Source organism: Macrosteles quadrilineatus, unplaced genomic scaffold (assembly GCF_028750875.1).
Source record: "Macrosteles quadrilineatus isolate MER2022 unplaced genomic scaffold, UCM_ALF_1.0 Scaffold_2__2_contigs__length_208266976, whole genome shotgun sequence".
Lineage (NCBI taxonomy): Eukaryota > Metazoa > Arthropoda > Insecta > Hemiptera > Cicadellidae > Macrosteles > Macrosteles quadrilineatus.
Window position 1 is genome coordinate 104,744,403 of NW_026542595.1, and position 19,026 is coordinate 104,763,428.

The following is a 19,026-nucleotide window of genomic DNA, read 5'->3' on the forward strand; positions in this document are numbered from 1 at the left end:
AATAAGTGTAAACTATAGCCTACAGTGTTTGTTTGTGTTGTGAAACATTATGTAGGCTGATGATATGTAGCCTACATATTTGTAAAGCTAATGAAGTAAGGAATCCAAAAAAGACATAAATATGATGGTAAAAAGTTATTTTCACCTATGATTGTGTATCAATTTGAGAGACCTTTTTGAATTTTTTGCGCATTTCGAGAAAATGGAGTGTACAGTATTTAGTAGCCTATATAATTTTTTGCCAAATTGTTTACACCCAAACCAATATAAACATGTTGTAGTGTATTCATTTACCTTTATAAAAATGTATAACATCTTGGGTAAATCATTATATAGCATATATAGCACCTCTGAATGTCAGAATCATTTTTGGACATGATGCTAACAAAATACAGGAGTAGGCCTATTTAGTATAGGCTATAACTTTTTTACAAAATTTTTTACCCCCAAACCATTATAAACATGTTGTAGTGTATTCATTTACCTTTATAAAAATGTATAACACCTTGGGTATATCATTATATAGCATAGCATGGCGAACTAAGGTCCGTCTCGTACAACAATCTCTGAATGTCAGAATCGTCATTTTAGGACATGATGCTAACAAAATATAACCTTTTATGAATACTATTTCACACAATTCAGTAATATTTATGCATAATAAAATGCATGAAGATTACTGTTATACACACACACAAACTTCACTAACACTAACACTACGAACTAATAACGTAATTAGTAATAAATCGCAGATAACACCAGAGCGAACACTCACGGCAACAACAAACAATGGCGAATACACAAGACAGCTGTAGCAGTAATGACTTACTTCCGTCGTCTACATGCGAGCATACAGAATTAACCCTGAGTGCAGGGCTGCCACTCTCTGAATCTAAATTTCTTCCTCTTCAAAATGATATACTATATGACTAGTAATAATAAATTACACTGTATGTAATTCGTATTTTCCACATCGTCACCTGGAGTCGATTGGCCATTTGTTAAAAATTTCGAAAACAGCTGTTTTCATAAAATCGTACCGGTTGTGCAATCAATATATCGTTATAAATATTACTACCACAATGAAGATAAAATCAATGGCTATCCAGTGGTACCACTCGCAACATCCTACGACGAAAATTACCCAAGCAGGGTAATGCCAAACAAGACGTGTTTTGCCAGTTCCCAAGTGTCGGCTGCAAAAGTCGTGCCGCGTCGAAAATTCATTTGATTTCTAATCGTCGTGACATTGTTATATACCTGCTACAGAGTTTGTTTATGTAATAAAATGAAAGTTCAGAATGTGATCTTTCGAATGGTATATATATTATTCTCATCTGAGTTGATTGTAAGTGTTTTTTTTACCGCTAAAAAATTTTCGGCCCAGATCGTCACAAGGAGTCGTTGGCCATTCTAAGCATCAACGTCAGATCGTCACCAGGAGTCGATCGGCCACTGCTAGGGTTAAAATGTTTGCGAACTCAACATAAATCAGTAATTTACTGCGCTCTGTCTGTGGCTTGGTTTGATACGTCCATTTTTATTAAAAAACTGACAACAACCTTCACATGGGAATGAAATGTCAACTTCAGACTATTGAAGATATAGTCATCACTGAGAAGTACCCAATAACACTCTGTAAAACAAAGACTGAGTTTGGAATACTTACAAACGCCGGTGTTCCCCCCTCCCCTCCAGTAGTGTCTCCCCCCGCCTCTGTGTGTGTCGTCCACTGAATGTCTCTGTAGTTGAACATGACGTAGCCAAACACTTCATCCGTGACCAACACCATTTGAAACGTGTTTGTCTGGAAATAAATAATTTGGATTTGATTTAAAGTTTCCAAACATATTTAAGGAAATACTTTACAAAATGTTGTGTTTGGATGTGTTGCTAGCCTAGTGGTTAGTGTCTCTGGCTTTGGTGCGAGAAGGATAGATTCAAAAACCGTAACTTGAGGGGTTGGACTAGTTTTCCCTTAAAAGCGTTCATAATTCTTCCATTCAAAATGCCACAAACACACAAAGTAAAAGATGGGAAAATAAACGTTTAATCTAATCAAATCTTTTACACAGTGAAGTAGGGCCATATTGGTTAATCTTGTCAACAAAATAAAAACTCAAATATTTACATTTTTTGCTCTATCTACATTTTTGTTTGTTTATGATTTAAAACAATTTGCAATTCTTTCACACAGCTGTTTTAATAAAACCAAAGAGCAGCTTTCCTTCTATAATCTATGGTGAATTCACATATGTTTTCAGTAGTAGATGTAAAGGTAACTCATTATTTTCTGTGTTTCTACCTGTTACGAAGAACATGTAAACCAACATAAACAATTTTTACCTTTTGTGCTCATCCAGCTAAAATATTATTGCAGGTATACCAACCTTGTATAGAGAGTTGTCGATTCCTCCAGCAAAAGAAACGTTCTTCCAAGTAATAATGGCCATGTGTTTAGGCTCAAAGTCTTGTGCTCCAACCACGCCAGAGCGAATGTCCCATTTGACTCTCTCTCTCATCTCTACGCCGTACCAGTCCTGACGTGCCTGAAGATCTCGCTCCATCCTGGTGCGGATAAAACATTAACATATTTCTGTAGTTTTATGGGTACAGTAAGCCCATCTTGTTAATGTTCATTTGGTTCAGACAACTAAACACATATGACTAACTATATTGTATTATCCTCAAATGAACATTATTATTTGTCTTTTTCATGTTTAAGAAGTTTTACCTGAAGTACACTCCAGGAGTTCTTTGATCCAAGTCAGTTGGGCGAATGGAACCGACTCTACATTTGCTGAAAAAGATTCCGATGAAGGCTGGATCATTCTTCTTGGGCCAATCTGATATAGGGAAGCTGAGAGGGTATGTGTAATGTTCCGGTGGATCACTGAACTCTACGTGGCCATGCATGGAGATCTAGAACAAAGTCATTATTAGTTCATTCCTTAACATAATGATAAGAAAGGTTTTAATAAATGATATTATGGAGTAAATTGTTTTAATAAAATGCAAAAGTTTACGTGAGGTCAAAATATTGCCTTTATTATGGCAAGAAGAATTAGATGATGGAGTGAGAAAGCCTCACAAGAGAACGAGCTATACATTTGGATGGCATGAAAAGAAAATTGTATGGAAGAATACTGATATACAGACAAGAAGATCTAAAATCTTAAGTTAGCAACAGAAAGGGTCAGATGGAAACAGTTCTACAGAAGATGGCCTTGAGTATTTTATAACATTTCCGGCGTATCGTTAAGGACCTCAGAGTGCTAACCAGTACGTGCACGAAACCCTTATTCTTCTTAAGGATAATTTGAGGACAGACGGTAGGAGAGCATAAACACATGAGCATAAAACCAGGATGAAGGCCTGAAACATTGAATACCCTCGCTGCTGTCTCAGCCATACCTTGAGTAGATATCCTCGGCAATTATAATCTATAACACTGCACCGACTCTAGTGCCAGAGATGGATGCTTCCTCTTTTAAGAAGGCGCTAAAAAAGACATTAGTCAAAATGTTGTTGTACTTCCAAAAAAATTAATTAGAAGATGAGTGTCGGTCTGCCGTAGACCTTTAGAGGCAAAGTTTTTAAGTATTTGTTTGTAAGTATTGCATACCAAAAAAATTTTAGTACATCCTACCATATCTGGCAACAATGGAGAAATCAAATATCAAGTAAGTTGTACTTACCCTTGTGTAGTTATAGCGGAATCCGAAGAAGGGTAGTTGGAAGTTGAGGTTCTTGTGGAGCTGTGGAGATGAAGCGTGAATGTCCTTCTGAAAGTCTCCGATACCGCTGTCTCCACCTTGGTCAAAGAAGGGGTAAAACATGTTGGCTCTGATGGCAGCCAGTCTCTCCGGCTTGAGGATGTAGGGGTAGGGGGCGGACTGGAGGTCAGGAGGGATCGGGGCGTTGGGCCACAGTTTGGAGGGCGGACCATTGCGGTAAGATGTCACATCTGGAACAGAATTACATCTTAGTCAAAGTTTGCTTTTTATTTTGAGTCCATTGCTCATGAGAAAAATGGAGAAAAGAAGTAATCCATCTTCTTAGAATCAAACCAGTAGCCTTCTGATTGCTTTGTTTTGCATATTGCTTGACTTAGCTGGGTTACTAAGTATTATACAGGGTGTCCCATAAGTAAACGGCCAAATTCCAGAAAATATTTCTATGATTCAAAATAAAGAAAAAATAATTTATAAATAAAAAACTTTTTAAACAAAACGTTTTTAAACGCCCTAAAAAGTAGAAAATAATTTACAAATAATTTATAAATATGTTGAGAGAGTATAAATACTTGTACGATTTAAAACGAAAAACGTTGGGTGCATGCAATTAATTGATAATATATTAGTTCAGTAGGTGAAGGTAAACTATCTATTGCATGCACCCCACGTTTTTCGTTTTAAATCGTACAAGTATTTATACTCTCTCAACATATTTATAAATTATTTGTAAATTATTTTTTACTTTTTAGGGCGTTTAAAAACGTTTTGTTTAAAAAGTTTTTTATTTATAAATTATTTTCTATTTTTTAGTTTTTTAATGCGTGAGGATGTTAAATCTATTTCAAGCATCTATATCAGATTAAGACAAAGGCATGTGGGAAATCTAAGGTTTATTTGAGTTTCTTTTCATATAATTATGTATTAGATTGAATGTATGGCCTACCTACTAACTATAAATATATCAATCTAGATAATTTATTGTTTACTTTATAGAACATTAAATAAATAACAATTTACATTATTAACAAACATCTTTATATCTGCAATCAGATTGTTTATCTATATTTTGAAATGTTTGTATAAAGAATCTCTTGGGAGCATAACCTGTACCTCTTAACCTCTGCTCTTTGAACTGTCAAATTTAAGTATTTACAGCTGACTTAAATTAATTGATATATTTATTTACATTCTTTCAAAATGTAAACATGAAAAATTTGGAAGCCCATGGGGCGTAGCCCAAGGGAAATATGAAAATTAAATGATATAATATTGCATTGTCATGCATTTGTGAGCTATGTTTCAAATTTCAAGTCTCTAGTTTATCGGGAACATCGTCTAAAATTGATATCAAAATTTGTAGGAAAGCGAGCTAATAAAAACAAGCCCATGGGGCGTAGCCCAAAAGGAAATATGAAAATTAAATTATATAATATTGCAATGTCATCCATTTGTGAGCTATGTTTCAAATTTCAAGTCTCTAGCTCATCGGGAAGTATCAAAATTTGCAAGAAATCGATTTAATAAAAACAAGCCCATGGGGCGTAGCCCAAGGGAAATGTGAAAATTAAATTGTATAATATTGCATTGTCATCCATTTGTGAGATATGTTTCAAGTTTCAAGTCCCTAGCTCATCGGGAAGTTAGTCTAAAATCGGTTGCAAAATTTGTAGCGGACAAGAAAGTGACCTAATAAAAACGTTTTAATAAAGAAATCTTTGTCCGAAATCCCTTCAACTAGATATTTACCATGTTGTATTTTTACCTCTTTTATACATATTTTATCTTTAGATTGTTTCAAACAGATCTTTTTGAAACTTGCAATGTATGTTAAGGTAAAAGAGACCTTTGTTAGAAAAAAATTACTTGATCACTTGATCCAATTCAAAATTTCAAAACAGTGTTCATTTATCGATTGTGTCCAACCCAAGGCCTTTGGCCACAGATATTTTAATCAGTTATTGTTTATACGTAATATAATTTTAAGATTAGGACGCCACCTAGGTGTGTATTTGATATCCTTTATACTACATGTATTAATCTGATGAAATTTAAACAATCTTGTAAAGTAATTTTCTTTTACTCAATAAATGATGAAACTCTGGTTCTCAGAGTTGTTATATCAGACAGATATTTACGTGTTGGTGAATCAGGATCAATGTTAGACACTTGAGGCCACACCTGCTGCTTATCTCTTATCATTAACTCTCCACATCATTGATAACAGCCAACCTGTATGTGTACAGACTTGACAAGAAAACTGTTTTGTTTTTGTAAATAAAAAATCCTTAGTTGAATTTAGCAAGCGAGGGTTTGCAATAAAGTTTAACGCATTTTATGAAGAAGCAATTCTTAAATTTAATCGAATAGATTATTGTCCTATGTTGGAAATAATTCTAAAACCTATAATGGTAATAAAAAATTTATCAAAACAACAAATTATGCATACACCAATTTATTTTGTAAATAATTTAATTTTAAAAGATTGAACAGCAGTAACTGTGGAATTTAGGTCACAGACTTGATATCTCTGTCACACACTGTATATCTTCTTCTTTCGAAACTCTTCAGTGCAAACCATAAACCTTATCTCCAGATTAAGTGAGTTAATGGTGTCACATACTCTATCCTTTTCCAGTTTTAATGAGTTTGGATTGTTTTATTCGACTCATATAAGGAATGTTGATCGATAAATTCAGTTTTATTTATTAAAACTGTTCAGTGTACAGTCAAAATTAATTTTGACTGCTAATTAGTTTGCCTATACATCTTTAACAGTGTTTATAAAAAATAATCTATACGTCTTTGACTATTGGATACTAATAAGTAGACATCCCATCTACATGGACCAGCTCTCGCCATTTTTTGTTAATAAAACATGTTGAGTGAGCCAGTCACAGAACTTGCGAGTGTCTAAGATTCTATTTAAATGTTTATTTTCTATTTCTATTATATGTTTGGTACCATTATGGTGTGCCAATTCAGAATTTCTTAAAAACAGTTGGTTAAATTTTAATTTTGTAGTAGATTAGCTTTATGAAGGGCCTTGAGGGCACTGAACATTTTTGGTTGTGATAAGGGGCATAGATTATTAATAGGTTTTGTACCATCTTTATGTATCATCATAGCAAATGTCATTCAAATCTACAAGAATTTGAAATCCAAACGATTTTGTTCAGCTTTATGAAATTCACTATTTGCCGTGCCTGAAAATCCAAAGGATGCTTGTTTGATCCTGAGAAAAGTCAAGAACTAGACTAGAACTATACTCCGTTCACAATATATACATGCGGTTTGAATTATGTTGCATTTGATTGATGTTTTGAAAAATCTCAGTTTTGAGTTATCTTTTAACTGTAGGATCAAGTCATGGAGGGGATAGATTTCTTCCCTTAAAGCAGCCTAAATGTTGTGAACGGAGTATAGTCAGAAAAGGTTAAAAACTGGACCCAGCTGTCCTTGATCAGTGGGCTTTTAATAAATAATTCTTGACCATTGGGCTTTTATTAAATAAATATTCCTAACTACAGAAGCCAGCTGATTTTTGTCACTAACACTCATGTTTCACTCGTCAATATAAAAACTTACTTAAAATATACGCTCTGATTTCTTGGTATTGTATTTTACCATGGTGGAAGGAAAAAACATAGGTGTGCTATCCCGTCATATTCTGACGTCACTCGGATGGCAAACAAAAGATCACCTGAGGCTAGGCGCACACGAGCGATTATTTTGAGGCGACTATTTCATCGGCCGATCTGTGCATCATGTATTTGAATGGAAGCGTGCAAACAGGCGATCAAAAATTGTGCCGATTTTAAAATCTGGGTTTTGCCACAGATTCGTAGGCGAGGCGTTTGTTACCCGAAAATCTGTAAGGTACAGCTTGTTATCAGTCCGCGCACACGGACGACTAAAAAATCGGTCAGTCGCTTGTTGTTCTCCACAGGAGTCAGTGAACTTCAGTGTGAGTTGTGTTGTTTTCCTTGCTAAAAAAGGCCACAGCTGTTATAATAAAACTGAAACTTTCAACAGACATTCTATAGTAATTAAAGAACTTTTTACTGTCATCACGTAAAGTGTATAGTTTATAAAACTGTCGATTTAAAAGTCTCTGACTTCATCGGATGAACCCAATATTTCAGTTGTCTTCTTTATTTATTTGATCTAATTAGAAGATCACAAACACAGGTTAATTCAACAAAGTCCATTTTAGGATAGCCTAAATGCACTCAAAAAATCAATTTCTCGACTAAAAAATCACTACGTATGCGCCTAGACATAAATCAAGGGCGATTTATTTTTAGCCGATTTTTTTATCGGCCGATCGAAAAATCGAACGTGTGCGCCAGACCTGATTGTAACTGTCAAATTAGTATTTGTTTTGATTTGGTTGTTATTGTTTTTATAATGAACACATTCAACTATTTTGAAAACATTATAAAAACAATAACAATGAAATCAAAACAAATACATACTATATATACTACAAATAATTATATACTATATAATTTAACAGTTATAATCAGGTGATATTTTGTTTGCAATCCGAGTGACATCAGAATATGACGGGAATAGCACACCTATGTTTTTCCATCCACCATGGTATTTAACTACCTATAGCTGTACACCTCAATGTATTTATTGGACAATGATAGCTGAGTGAGTTTCATAATTTGACTTACAATGGTATAAAAAAAATTGCTCTAGAAATACAAAATCTAAACTTCTCCTATCTTAATAATTGCTTGCGTAAATACATTTTACTAAACTTACCCCATGTAGGCACCTCATTTCCAGGATTACTCCTATCGTACCAGCCACCCGTCCCCACTCCCACCTGGTCCCTACCAAAAGGTCTAACTACCCTAGAGTTCCATTTATTACCCCACGTCAACTTCCCCAGCTTCGTCGGAGGGGCGGAGTCCTTAGGGGTGAGTAAAGGGGGTAGCACAATCTTCTGGAACACTTCCACATCGTCCTTCTCGCTCTTGGGTGGTTTAACTTTATCGGCAAAACACAACGAGAACAAACACAAATAGAGAAACAGTGAACACATGATCACATACAGACGGACAGGTTGGGAGTGCTGCACCTGTACTGGGAGAGTTGCTGATAACAGGTGATAAGAGATAACAGATAAGCTGACATCCATGAGATCACTTGTGTGTCATGAGTAGTAACGAAAGGAAATACTTGGTAAAGGAATGTTTGCATTCATGAATCATGGCAATATGATGTGGGATACTGAAAAAAAGTCTTTGTAATTGCTGATACATTTGCAATAAATAAAAATTCCTAGGATTCAGGAGTTTTGCTAAGTGCACAACTTACTAATTTAGAGAATAGCTTGTTAAAGAATTGTTGTTTAGTAGTGACATTTGTAAGAAAAAAAAATTGTTTGCTATTAACTACATGAAGTAAATGAATATGAAACATGGACATGAAATAAACAAGTAGAGCGATTAGGTGTGTTAATTATTATTTAGGTGTGTAGATACATTTTACTATACAAGGAAATAAAAATGCTTGAAAACATAAGCAATTGAATATTTCTATTTAAAGCAATTCAATTTAATATAATTGAATGCCATCATCAACTCCCGAGTAGATGACGGAGGGGTGCCGACTAACGAGTTCATTTATATATTCAATTTAATGCTTCTGGTCTCCTTCCTTGATACTGAACATAGGAGAGCGCTTAGACACCCCTTTTTGCTTGGCCCCCTACGTGACTGTGTACTTTTGCTTAAAACCAGCTCTGGATGCACACTTTTGCATAATATAATGAAGTGAGTACAGTGTTGCTATTTTACTGCATGAGAAGAATTTATCGAAGGGACACATTATTAACTAAAAATCCAATAATCATGAAGGGACTTATTTTTAACAATCAAAAGGTTACTATGGCTTTTCTTAGAATTGTAAAATCAACCTTTTGACTGTCAGGTAAGCCGTATAATCACCCATTAATCCAGATTTATAGCTTTTTGCAATTAATATTGGATATTACAATTAGGAAATAAAAAAATTATACTTTATCATTAGGTAAAAGTTCAGCTAAATATTTTAGAGTTCCTTTTCAAAATTCAAAATATTTCATGAACTCATTTGAGAAATACAAAAAATTATTTATTGTGGACTTGTATTGTATCGACTGATAACAACATGCTCAATGTTAAGCAAAGCTAATCTGTGGTTTGAATTTTCTTTAGATTTCTTTAGTAGGTTTTTTTTTAGATTTAACAATATTCTATAACGTTTTTGCTCATGAGATAACATGAATTGAGCTATTGCTGTATTGAGCTTTCATTTTATTTTTTTATACATCCCAAGTAGCTAGTATTTTAAAATTAAAATCTTTTCTGTGTAATTTTGTTAATACAATTTTGCTCATGATGTATATCCATGCTCCTTGCACTATTCAAATCAATGACAAAACTGAAACTGAAACTGTAATGACAAAGTCAAACAAAATATAAAATTTCATGTTCACTTTATATAGTGAATGTTTTCTTGATACTTAAATACCTAATAATGTTTTGATTAAGATAGCTGTGAACATATGCAATTTTCAGTATCAAATGTCTGATTTTTGTTTGGAAAATAATATATTTTGAAATTGAAATTGGTGAAGCTAAGTCCAGTTGTTCTTTACAAGTTTTGAAGATTCATAACTTTAGGTGAGTATTAATCGAATTAACTAAATTGTGTGTATCACCTTTGAGAAAATAAGGCAATTGTCAATTATTAGGTATGTAAAAAATAGTAAGGTTTGCTCAAGCAAAAAACATTAGATTTAAGTTGTTGGATCGGCACAGGAGGTGAATTTAATCAAATACACCCCAATCCCCATCTTTCAAGAGTTGCAAGTCTAGGCTAGATGTGTCATAGGTACAACAAACTCTCAACTAATTGAACTTCTACTCTGTGTTATGATGGAATTGGTAGACTTACCTATAACTAGAGCTTTGTTTTGGTTGTATGGGGCTTAGGCTAGAAACCTTTCCCTCGTGGGTACAATAGATTGTCCTAATCACATTTACAAATAATTCCAAGTGAAGAAATTCAAAAATCAAAGAAAAAACCTATCCAACCATATTAAAAAGTAGGCATTTGTGCCTTTGTTAGAATCTGTGCATTTTTCAGCATGCACTCAACTCCCAACATTACATTGCCTGTGAAGTAGTATCTTCAGTGGCTGGGCTGACATGTCCTAGGTCTTCTCGCCTTCAACACACCGTTTAACCCTTTGGGTGCCAGAAATTTATTTTGGTATTTTCCGAAAAGTGCTATAGAGTTTTTTTACTAGATATGTCCGAAAAGTGCCAGGCTTGCCGCTGGGGCCAATTAAGCGTAGTGTGCAAGAATAAAAATCTGTAAAAGTAGGCCTAGGCCTATAAATTTTACCCCAAAAGTGTCAAGGAACGATATGTCATGCCTCAATCGTATGAGAAATCGGATGCAATCATTGTTGTTTTTAGTTATTTTTCTTTTTCGTAGACATTTGTCAATGCTATAGAAAATATTTGCATGAACATAAGATATGATTTCATGACAATTAACAGTTTTACTTTTGCAGGTTGAACATCATCATGCCTGGACCGTGTTGTACTTCTGGATCACGTAAGTTAACTAAATGTTTAGTTATTGTCCGGTTTTAATGCTTATATTCAGTTTGAAATTGGCTTTCAAGGGTAAAATGCTGTTAAGAAACGTTCTTCCTGGTAATTTGATGAAGAGCTAATTTCTGAGGTGAATGTATTATTTTAAAACTTACATGTACATGGCTTTTTGTTAAAAAGTAGGCTTATTTGCATAAATTAGAAATTGCCATCAGTACAACCATCAGTATCATATCAATCCAACAACATTATTTTTTGAATTAATTATAAAGAAAAGAAAACTAATGTCTCCTTCTACCAATAGTCAATGGTTTTATCCAGTCTCAAAAGTAATTTATGACCTTTATTGTCTGCAGAGTGTCAGGGTGCAAATTGCAACTGTGTAGATTGCAAGTGTGGACCTGATTGTGCCTGCTACAACACCAACAAGGCAAGGCTGGACTCGTGCTGCAGCGCTGGACCTTCGTGCACCAACAGTGAACATGACGCTTGCTGTAGCAGAGCTCAAGGTTCGAGCACCAGTGTTGCTCAAGATTCGTGCTGCAACATCGCTCAAGTCTCAAGTTCAAACATTGCTCAAAATCCTGGTTCAAATGTTGCTGAAGACAAATAACTCAATTGATGGATTTATGGTCAAAAATTTTTAAATTGAATTGTGATCGTAAATAACTGTTTATTGTTAAAATGTTGAAAAAATTTGTACAAAGAGTTTAAAAACGTTGATTTTTTATAAGAAAACATTCCTGGACGATATTTTATAATTGGAGTTGTTAAATTTTATTGCATTAGACCATTTATTTTTATTATTAATAATGTTATCTTATTTTAACTCAAAGAAATGGACAGATAAAAAAAAAAACAGGATGAGAAAGGTTGCAGTGTTAACCTTAAAAATAGGAAGTATTAACCCACAAAATACATTGCACTGGCTTAAAAACATGTGATTCTCAAACTTCTCAAGACCTTACACAGATTTTTTTTTGTTATATAAATAATATAATTAAATAAGTACCGTAGGTGATTGGTTGCAGAGCATGCCTTGATAACTATAAGTTTCCAGGTTACATTGTGTTCACCTTCATACGAAAGAAGTAGGCCTAGAAACAAAATTAGACCTACAACTCGCCTTTGGCTCGCTGGGGGCTCCGCCCCCAGGCCCCCTTTTTTGGTTGGGGATAAAAAGAAATGGGCCATGGCGCAAGACCTGCAATTGAGCCAAATTTCAGATCTTTAGCTAATCTAGAAGTGGGAAAAATTGATTTAGACCGATGCACCTGTAGGAATAACATTGGGGGGATTCTAATTTTCGTGGGGGGGGGGAGTTATATTTGTAAAATGTCAATTTTGAAAAGGGCGCAAGATCAACAATCATGCCAAATTTCAGATATCCAGTTAATCTAGAAATGGGTAAACGTGATTTAGACTTATGCACCTGTAAGAATAACATTAGGGGGGGGGAGGATTCAATATTTGGGTGGGGGGTTGAAAATACGACGCCCCCAGGTCCCCTTTTTTGGTTGGGGGTAAATACAAATGGGCCATGGCGCAAGACCAAATTGAGCCAAATTTCACATCTTTAGCTAATCTAGAATTGGTTAAAATTGATTTAGACCGATGCACCTGTAGGAATAATATTGGGGGGCCCCAAATTTTGACATTAAACCTAAGTTTTGGGGGTCAAGGAGTAAAGTTACGAAAAAACACGTAGTGTTTAAAATTTAAAGTTAAGTAAGGAGAATACAAAGCAATATTAATTTTTGCAAAAACAAATTATTTAAGTATGAAAAATGGCGAAAACCGGTAAAAATTTAAAGAAATTTACCAAATTTTGAAAGTAGGGCGTTTTTTGAAGGTTAAGGAGTGTGATTTTCGGGAAACACCTATTAAAGGTTTGTAGAAAATTTGATTCCCGTTCATGAAAATCCTTTCAAATATTTTCTATCTCTTACTGTTTTCGAGCTATAGGCGATTGAAAAAAAATGGGTCGTTTTTAGAGGTCCGCCAGTTTGGATTTTTAAGGTGGGTAAAATTTAAAAATGGGACTTTTGCAAAATTTGCCATAAACTTATGATCCCTTACTACAATAGTACCAAATTCCAAGTCTCTAGCACGTTTCTAAACGATTCATATGACCATACCAAAGTCATTATATTTTAATCTTATTCTCCATAAGAATAACATGGGGCTCGTAAAAGTGGTAAAAAACCTTCAAATTTTGAAATTAAACCTAAGTTTTGGGAGTTAAGGAGTAAAGATACGAAAAATTATTAAAGGAGTAGAATTTAAAGTAAGGAGAATACAAGAACCAAGGAGAATACAAAGCAATAATAATATTCGCGAAAAGTAATTATTTAAGTATGAAAAAATAGCGAAAACCGGTAAAAATTGGAAAGAAATTTATCAAATTTTTAAGGTATGGCGTTTTTTGAAGCTGAAGGAGTGCGATTTTTGGAAAACGCAAGATAGGGTTTTGTAGAAAATTTAATTTCCTTTCGCTAAGATTCTTTCAAATCCTTTCTATCTCTTACTGTTTTCGAGCTACATCCGATTAAAAAAACTTGTTTTTTCGTTTTCAGAGGTCCGCCATTTTGGATGTTTGGGGGGGTTAATATTAGAAAATGGGACTTTTAGGAATTAAATTTTCTACAAAACCTTTTTAGATGTTTTCCGAAAATCGCACTCTTTCGGGTTCAAAAAACTCCCTACTTTCTAAATTTGGTAAATTTCTTTCAACTTTTTACCGGTTTTCGCTATTTTTTCATACTTAAATCATTCCTTTTTGCAAATATTATTATTGCTTTGTATTCTCCTTACTTTAGTTTAAATTTTACACAATACGTCTTTTTTCGTAACGTTACTCCTTAACCCCCAAAACTTAGGTTTAATGTCAACATTTGAAGGTTTTTTACCACTTTTACGAGCCCCATGTTATTCTTATGGAGAATAACATTGAAAAATGCCGACTTTAGTATGCTCATCTGAACCAATTAGAAACGTGCTAGAAAATTATTTAAGTATGAAAACATGGCGAAAACCGGTAAAAATGTAATAAAAATTTACCAAATTTTGAAAGTAGGGCGTTTTTTGAAGCTGAAGGAGTGCGATTTTCGGAAAACGCCTGAAAGGGTTTTGTAGAAAATTTAATTCCTGTTCCTGGATATACTTTCAAATCTTTTCTAGCTCTTACCGTTTTCGAGCTACATCCGGTTGAAAAAAAAGTGTTTTTTTCTTTTTCAGAGGTCCGCCATTTTGGATTTTTGAGGGGGTTAAAATTTGAAAATGGGACTTTTGCAAATTCCACCGGTAATATAAGATCTCATACTACAATACTACGCAAATTTGAAGTCTCTAGCACGTTTCTAAGCGGTTCATATGAGAGTACCAAATTCGGTATTTTTTAATGTTATTTCCCATAAGGATAACATGGGGGGGAAATTCGAAATTTCGGGGGGGGGTTAACATTTGAAAATGCGACTTTTCGGATTTTTCCCGGGGGTTTGGGCACTAGACCTACGACCACCGAAAATTTCAAGTCTCTAGCTCATCTAGAAGTGGTCTAGAATTTGTATCCCTTAGTTACATATGCGGGATTATAGTATTTAGACTTCCAAGACGTCTCAAGAAGAGGTTAGGTTTCCAAAAACTAAGACTAAACCCATTATAGGTTCAAATACTGACAAAAGTGGTCTCAAGCGTGCGGAAAAATCCAAGGCAGTTTTTGTTAGTCGTTGTTCTTCAGATACGGAAAGTAGTGACATTGAATCCTATCTAAAAAGTGAAAATGTTATTTGTAACAAATGTGAGAAACTACCTACCAGGTTTTCAGACTATACAAGTTTCAAGGTAAGCGTCTCTGATAATCTTGTTAAGGACTTATTGAAACCTGAATTTTGGCCCGAGGGAATTTTTGTAAAAGAGTTTGAAGAACGTCGTTCAGGCAGACAAAATAACGTTAAAAGCTACATTCCTTCTCGTACTTTTTTAGGGAAAATGCAGCCCCGTCAAACTCAATCCTAGGTTATGGGCCTGAAATCTTGCCTAGTACGGGAAAATCTGCTAGTAGCCTGCTTGTGTGTGCTATAAATGTGCAATCTATACGTAATAAAATTGCTGAACTTGAGATACTTTGCTGTCAACTGGACATTGATGTGCTTTGTGTGTCTGAACATTGGTTGTTAGAGGCAGAAACTGCATACTACTCTAGAATCAATAGCCTTGACCTTGTATCTTGTTTTTGTCGAAAAACCCCTTTGGGGGGGTGTGTCAATTTATATTAATACTAAATGGAACTACTCTTTGTTAGACTTAAGTGAGTACTGTGAAGAACTGCATGCAGAATTTACAGGTATAATCATCTCTAACTTGAATCTCATTGTTGTCACCATGTATCACTCGCCTAGTGGTAGTTTTGAACGCTTTTTTTATCTACTTGACATGTGTCTAGTTTATTTAACTTCCCTGGGGTTAGATATTATAATCGGCACTGACCACAATGTGAATATACTCAACCATCCAAGTGAGGCCAGTGATTTCAGGAACATTCTCCGCAGCCATGATATATTCTTCAGTGTCAATGAACCAACCCGTGGTCTATCTCCTTTAGACACTGTTCTTACCAATCTTGATAGCTGGAGATACATGGCCCATGTAAGTGTAGATCAGATATCTGATCACAAACATGTTTTTTTTAAACTAGATCTACCTGAAGGTGTATCCAAACATGGTCTGCAGGAACCTGACTACTTAAATAATCCTGTCAAAACTGTAACTTACAGACAATTTAATGAAAGTAACTACTGTTACTTTCAATGTGTATTGACTGATCTGGCAGTAAAGTGGCTCTCTGAAATAGAATCATTTAATGCTGAACAATCCTTTGACTATTTCTTTGATAATTTCAGAAAAGTTTTTGACTATTGTTTTCCCTTAAGAAATAAAACCTGCAGGACTGTGCCTCCAGCCAAGGCAAATGCTGGGTGCAGTGTAAACAACTGGTACACACCTGAACTCTCTGCCTTTAAGAACTTTATCCTAGGTATCAGTGACTTATGCAATAGTAACCCACAATTGCTGCCCTACCTTCGTGATCTCAGGAAGCATTATCGTTTGAAGGTAAGGGAGGCGAAGCAATTTGCTACTGCTACTGCCATTGCTACATCTCCAAATGCATGCAAGGCTGCCTGGAACTACATCAATAGGCATAAAACCCCCACTACTGTTCCTGCTAAAGACTTTTGCACTGCTGATGAGTTTAATTCATATTTTCTTGAGTCTGTTGATGAATTAATCCTCTCTTGTAAACCTGATCCATCTGTTCCTTATGATTTCCTTAATTCTGTTCCATTTGTTCCCACTAATTTTTCATGGACACCTGTTACTGTTGATAAGCTGCTTAGAGTAGTCAGTAGCTTTAAATCCCCTAAGAGTCAAGATTTTTATAACATGTCTGTTGAGCTTTTAAAAAGATGTATCTATGTAGTTGCGCCAATCATTGTAGATATTGTAAATAAATCTCTGAGAGAAGGAGTCTTTCCTGAGGCTCTGAAGATTAGTAGGACTGTACCTGTGTACAAAAAGGGACCAAAGGACAGTACTGTAAGTTACAGACCAATATCTATCATCCCCATCTTTGGTAAGGTGCTTGAAGCAGTCATGTTAGAGCAGCTGTACAGCTACTTTGAGAGGCATCGCCTTATTGTGCCCGCTCAATTTGGCTTCCAAAAAGGAAAGTCCACCGTTCAGGCTGTGGACTGTCTTGTTCAAGAAATCTTAAATGGTCTAGAGATTAGAAATTCTACTTCTGTTATAATGTGTGACCTATCCCGCGCTTTTGACTGTGTGTCACATAGTCTCCTGTTGTCAAAGCTCGAAAGGTACGGGGTACGAGGCGATGCTCTCTCATTGATTAAATCTTATCTTGAAGGGAGGTCTCAAGTTGTGACTTGGAATGGTAACTCTTCCAATCCTCTGATGGTGAACAATGGAGTCCCGCAAGGGCCTATTATGGGTCCCTTCCTTTTTGTAATCTCAATCAATGACTTGTATCACAGTGTTGCAGGCAATGTCCTGCTATATGCAGATGATACAACTCTCTTTTCTAGTCATTCAGATTTTTCTGTATCTAAAGTTGCTGTGCAGGAATTATTAGATGTAGCTTCTATCTGGTTTCGCAACAATAAATTATGCCTGAACCAAGCCAAAACTCAAAACATCACTTTCAGTCTTTCTAGGGAACTGAGGGAAGAAAACACTGTAAAGCTGCTGGGCTTCACCCTTGACCCTCAGCTTGATTGGAACGATCATATTGAAATCCTGTGTGGTAAGCTAAGTCGTGTAATCCATTTGCTCAGACGGTTGAAGGCTGACATGCCATTTGAATTTGTTCGACTTGCGTACTTTGCTTTTTTCCATGCTCACATTCTGTATGGCACTAGGCTCTGGGGTCACTCCCCTGGAGTGCAAAAAGTACTCAAACTACAGAAGAAAGCTGTCAGGGTCTTGTGTGGAGTCCATCAGCTTGAGCATTGTAAACCTCTGTTTGTTCAGCATGGTATAATGCCTGTACACAATGTATTTATTTACCAATGCCTGTTAGAGATTAAGAACAATGAATCAGCTTTTCCATTGGTTAATAATGTTCATCATTATAGCACTAGGAACAATGAAAATATTTTCAGAGATAGAGTTAGACTAGATTTAACTCTCAATTGCTTTCCTGTTGCAGGAATAAGGTTCTACAATGCCTTACCCATAACTGTAAGACAACTCTTACCGAACAAGTTTGCGACCACACTAAAAGCTTGGATGCTTGCCAATCCATTCTATTCCATTAAAGAGTTTTGGAATGCACAGCTTGTTACTATTGGGTTGAACCCACAGTAGTCCAGTAGAGGTATTACAAAAATGTAAATTTATTTATTTTTCTCTGCCTTGCATGGCTTGCAGCATGTGGTTTTCATTTTATTTGTATTTTTAGTTGCATGCATTGCTTTGCATGTTTTTGAGATCCTGCATGTGTTTTTTTTTCAGCTTTTAATTCAATTTTGTCAGTCAAGAATGCTAGAAGAAGCTTGGCATGTTATTTATTATTTATTGTATTGTTGACGTAGCCTATTGTCCTGTATATGAACTGAATGGCCAAATAAATCATTTGAATCATTTAAATCATTTTTTTGAATCATTTGAAAAAGTTCCCTGGAGAGTGATTGCCTTCAAAAGTTTCAATGATTTAGTGGTCACCTTCATACCTACTCAAAAGTTTCCAAAGATATAGTGCTCGCTTTCATACCCAAAGTTTCCAAGTTATAGTGCTTGCTTTCATACCCAAAGTTTCCAGGTTATAGTGCTCACTTTTATACCCGTGTTTCCAGGCTATAGTGTTTGCTTTTCATACCTTAAGTTTCCAGGTTATAATGATTGATTTCATACATAAAGATTCTATAGTCCTTGCTAGATAGTTATAGTCCTTGCTTTCATACCCAAAGTTTCCAGGTTATAGTGCTCACTTTTATACCCGTGTTTCCAGGCTATAGTGTTTGCTTTTCATACCTTAAGTTTCCAGGTTATAATGCTTGATTTCATACATAAAGATTCTATAGTCCTTGCTAGATAGTTATAGTGCTTGCTTTCATACCCAAAGTTTCCAGGTTATAGTGCTCACTTTTATA

At 35.1% G+C, this 19,026-nt stretch overlaps 2 protein-coding genes across 3 annotated transcripts in view; one reads left to right on the forward strand and one right to left on the reverse strand.

Annotated features, from left to right (window-relative positions):
- The window catches only part of LOC128986015 (protein mesh), a 34,604-nt gene extending 25,786 nt beyond the window's left edge, over positions 1-8,818 (reverse strand). For both annotated transcript variants that reach the window (XM_054406089.1, XM_054406088.1), the window contains exons 1-5: positions 8,511-8,818; positions 3,699-3,967; positions 2,735-2,922; positions 2,391-2,568; positions 1,670-1,807 (exon numbers count right to left, since the gene is read on the reverse strand). In XM_054406089.1, coding sequence (XP_054262064.1) covers positions 1,670-1,807; positions 2,391-2,568; positions 2,735-2,922; positions 3,699-3,967; positions 8,511-8,793 — 1,056 coding nt within the window. In that variant the 5' untranslated portion in view covers positions 8,794-8,818. The remainder of the gene's footprint in view (positions 1-1,669; positions 1,808-2,390; positions 2,569-2,734; positions 2,923-3,698; positions 3,968-8,510) is intronic.
- A 1,508-nt stretch (positions 8,819-10,326) lies between these two features.
- On the forward strand, positions 10,327-12,076 carry LOC128988023 (metallothionein-1B-like). Its single transcript, XM_054409194.1, has 3 exons — positions 10,327-10,417; positions 11,317-11,360; positions 11,716-12,076. Exons 2-3 carry the CDS (start codon positions 11,330-11,332, stop codon positions 11,970-11,972), a joined length of 288 nt encoding a protein of 95 aa, XP_054265169.1. The 5' UTR covers positions 10,327-10,417; positions 11,317-11,329; the 3' UTR covers positions 11,973-12,076.
- Positions 12,077-19,026: the final 6,950 nt, after the last annotated feature.

What these genes read in the sequence shown, in the direction of transcription:
- LOC128988023 (XM_054409194.1), top strand. Translation starts at nt 11,330, where the DNA reads ATGCCTGGACCGTGTTGTACTTCTGGATCAC. An exon ending in GTGTTGTACTTCTGGATCAC is followed by an intron (nt 11,361 to 11,715) that starts GTAAGTTAACTA and finishes TATTGTCTGCAG; the next exon opens with AGTGTCAGGGTGCAAATTGC.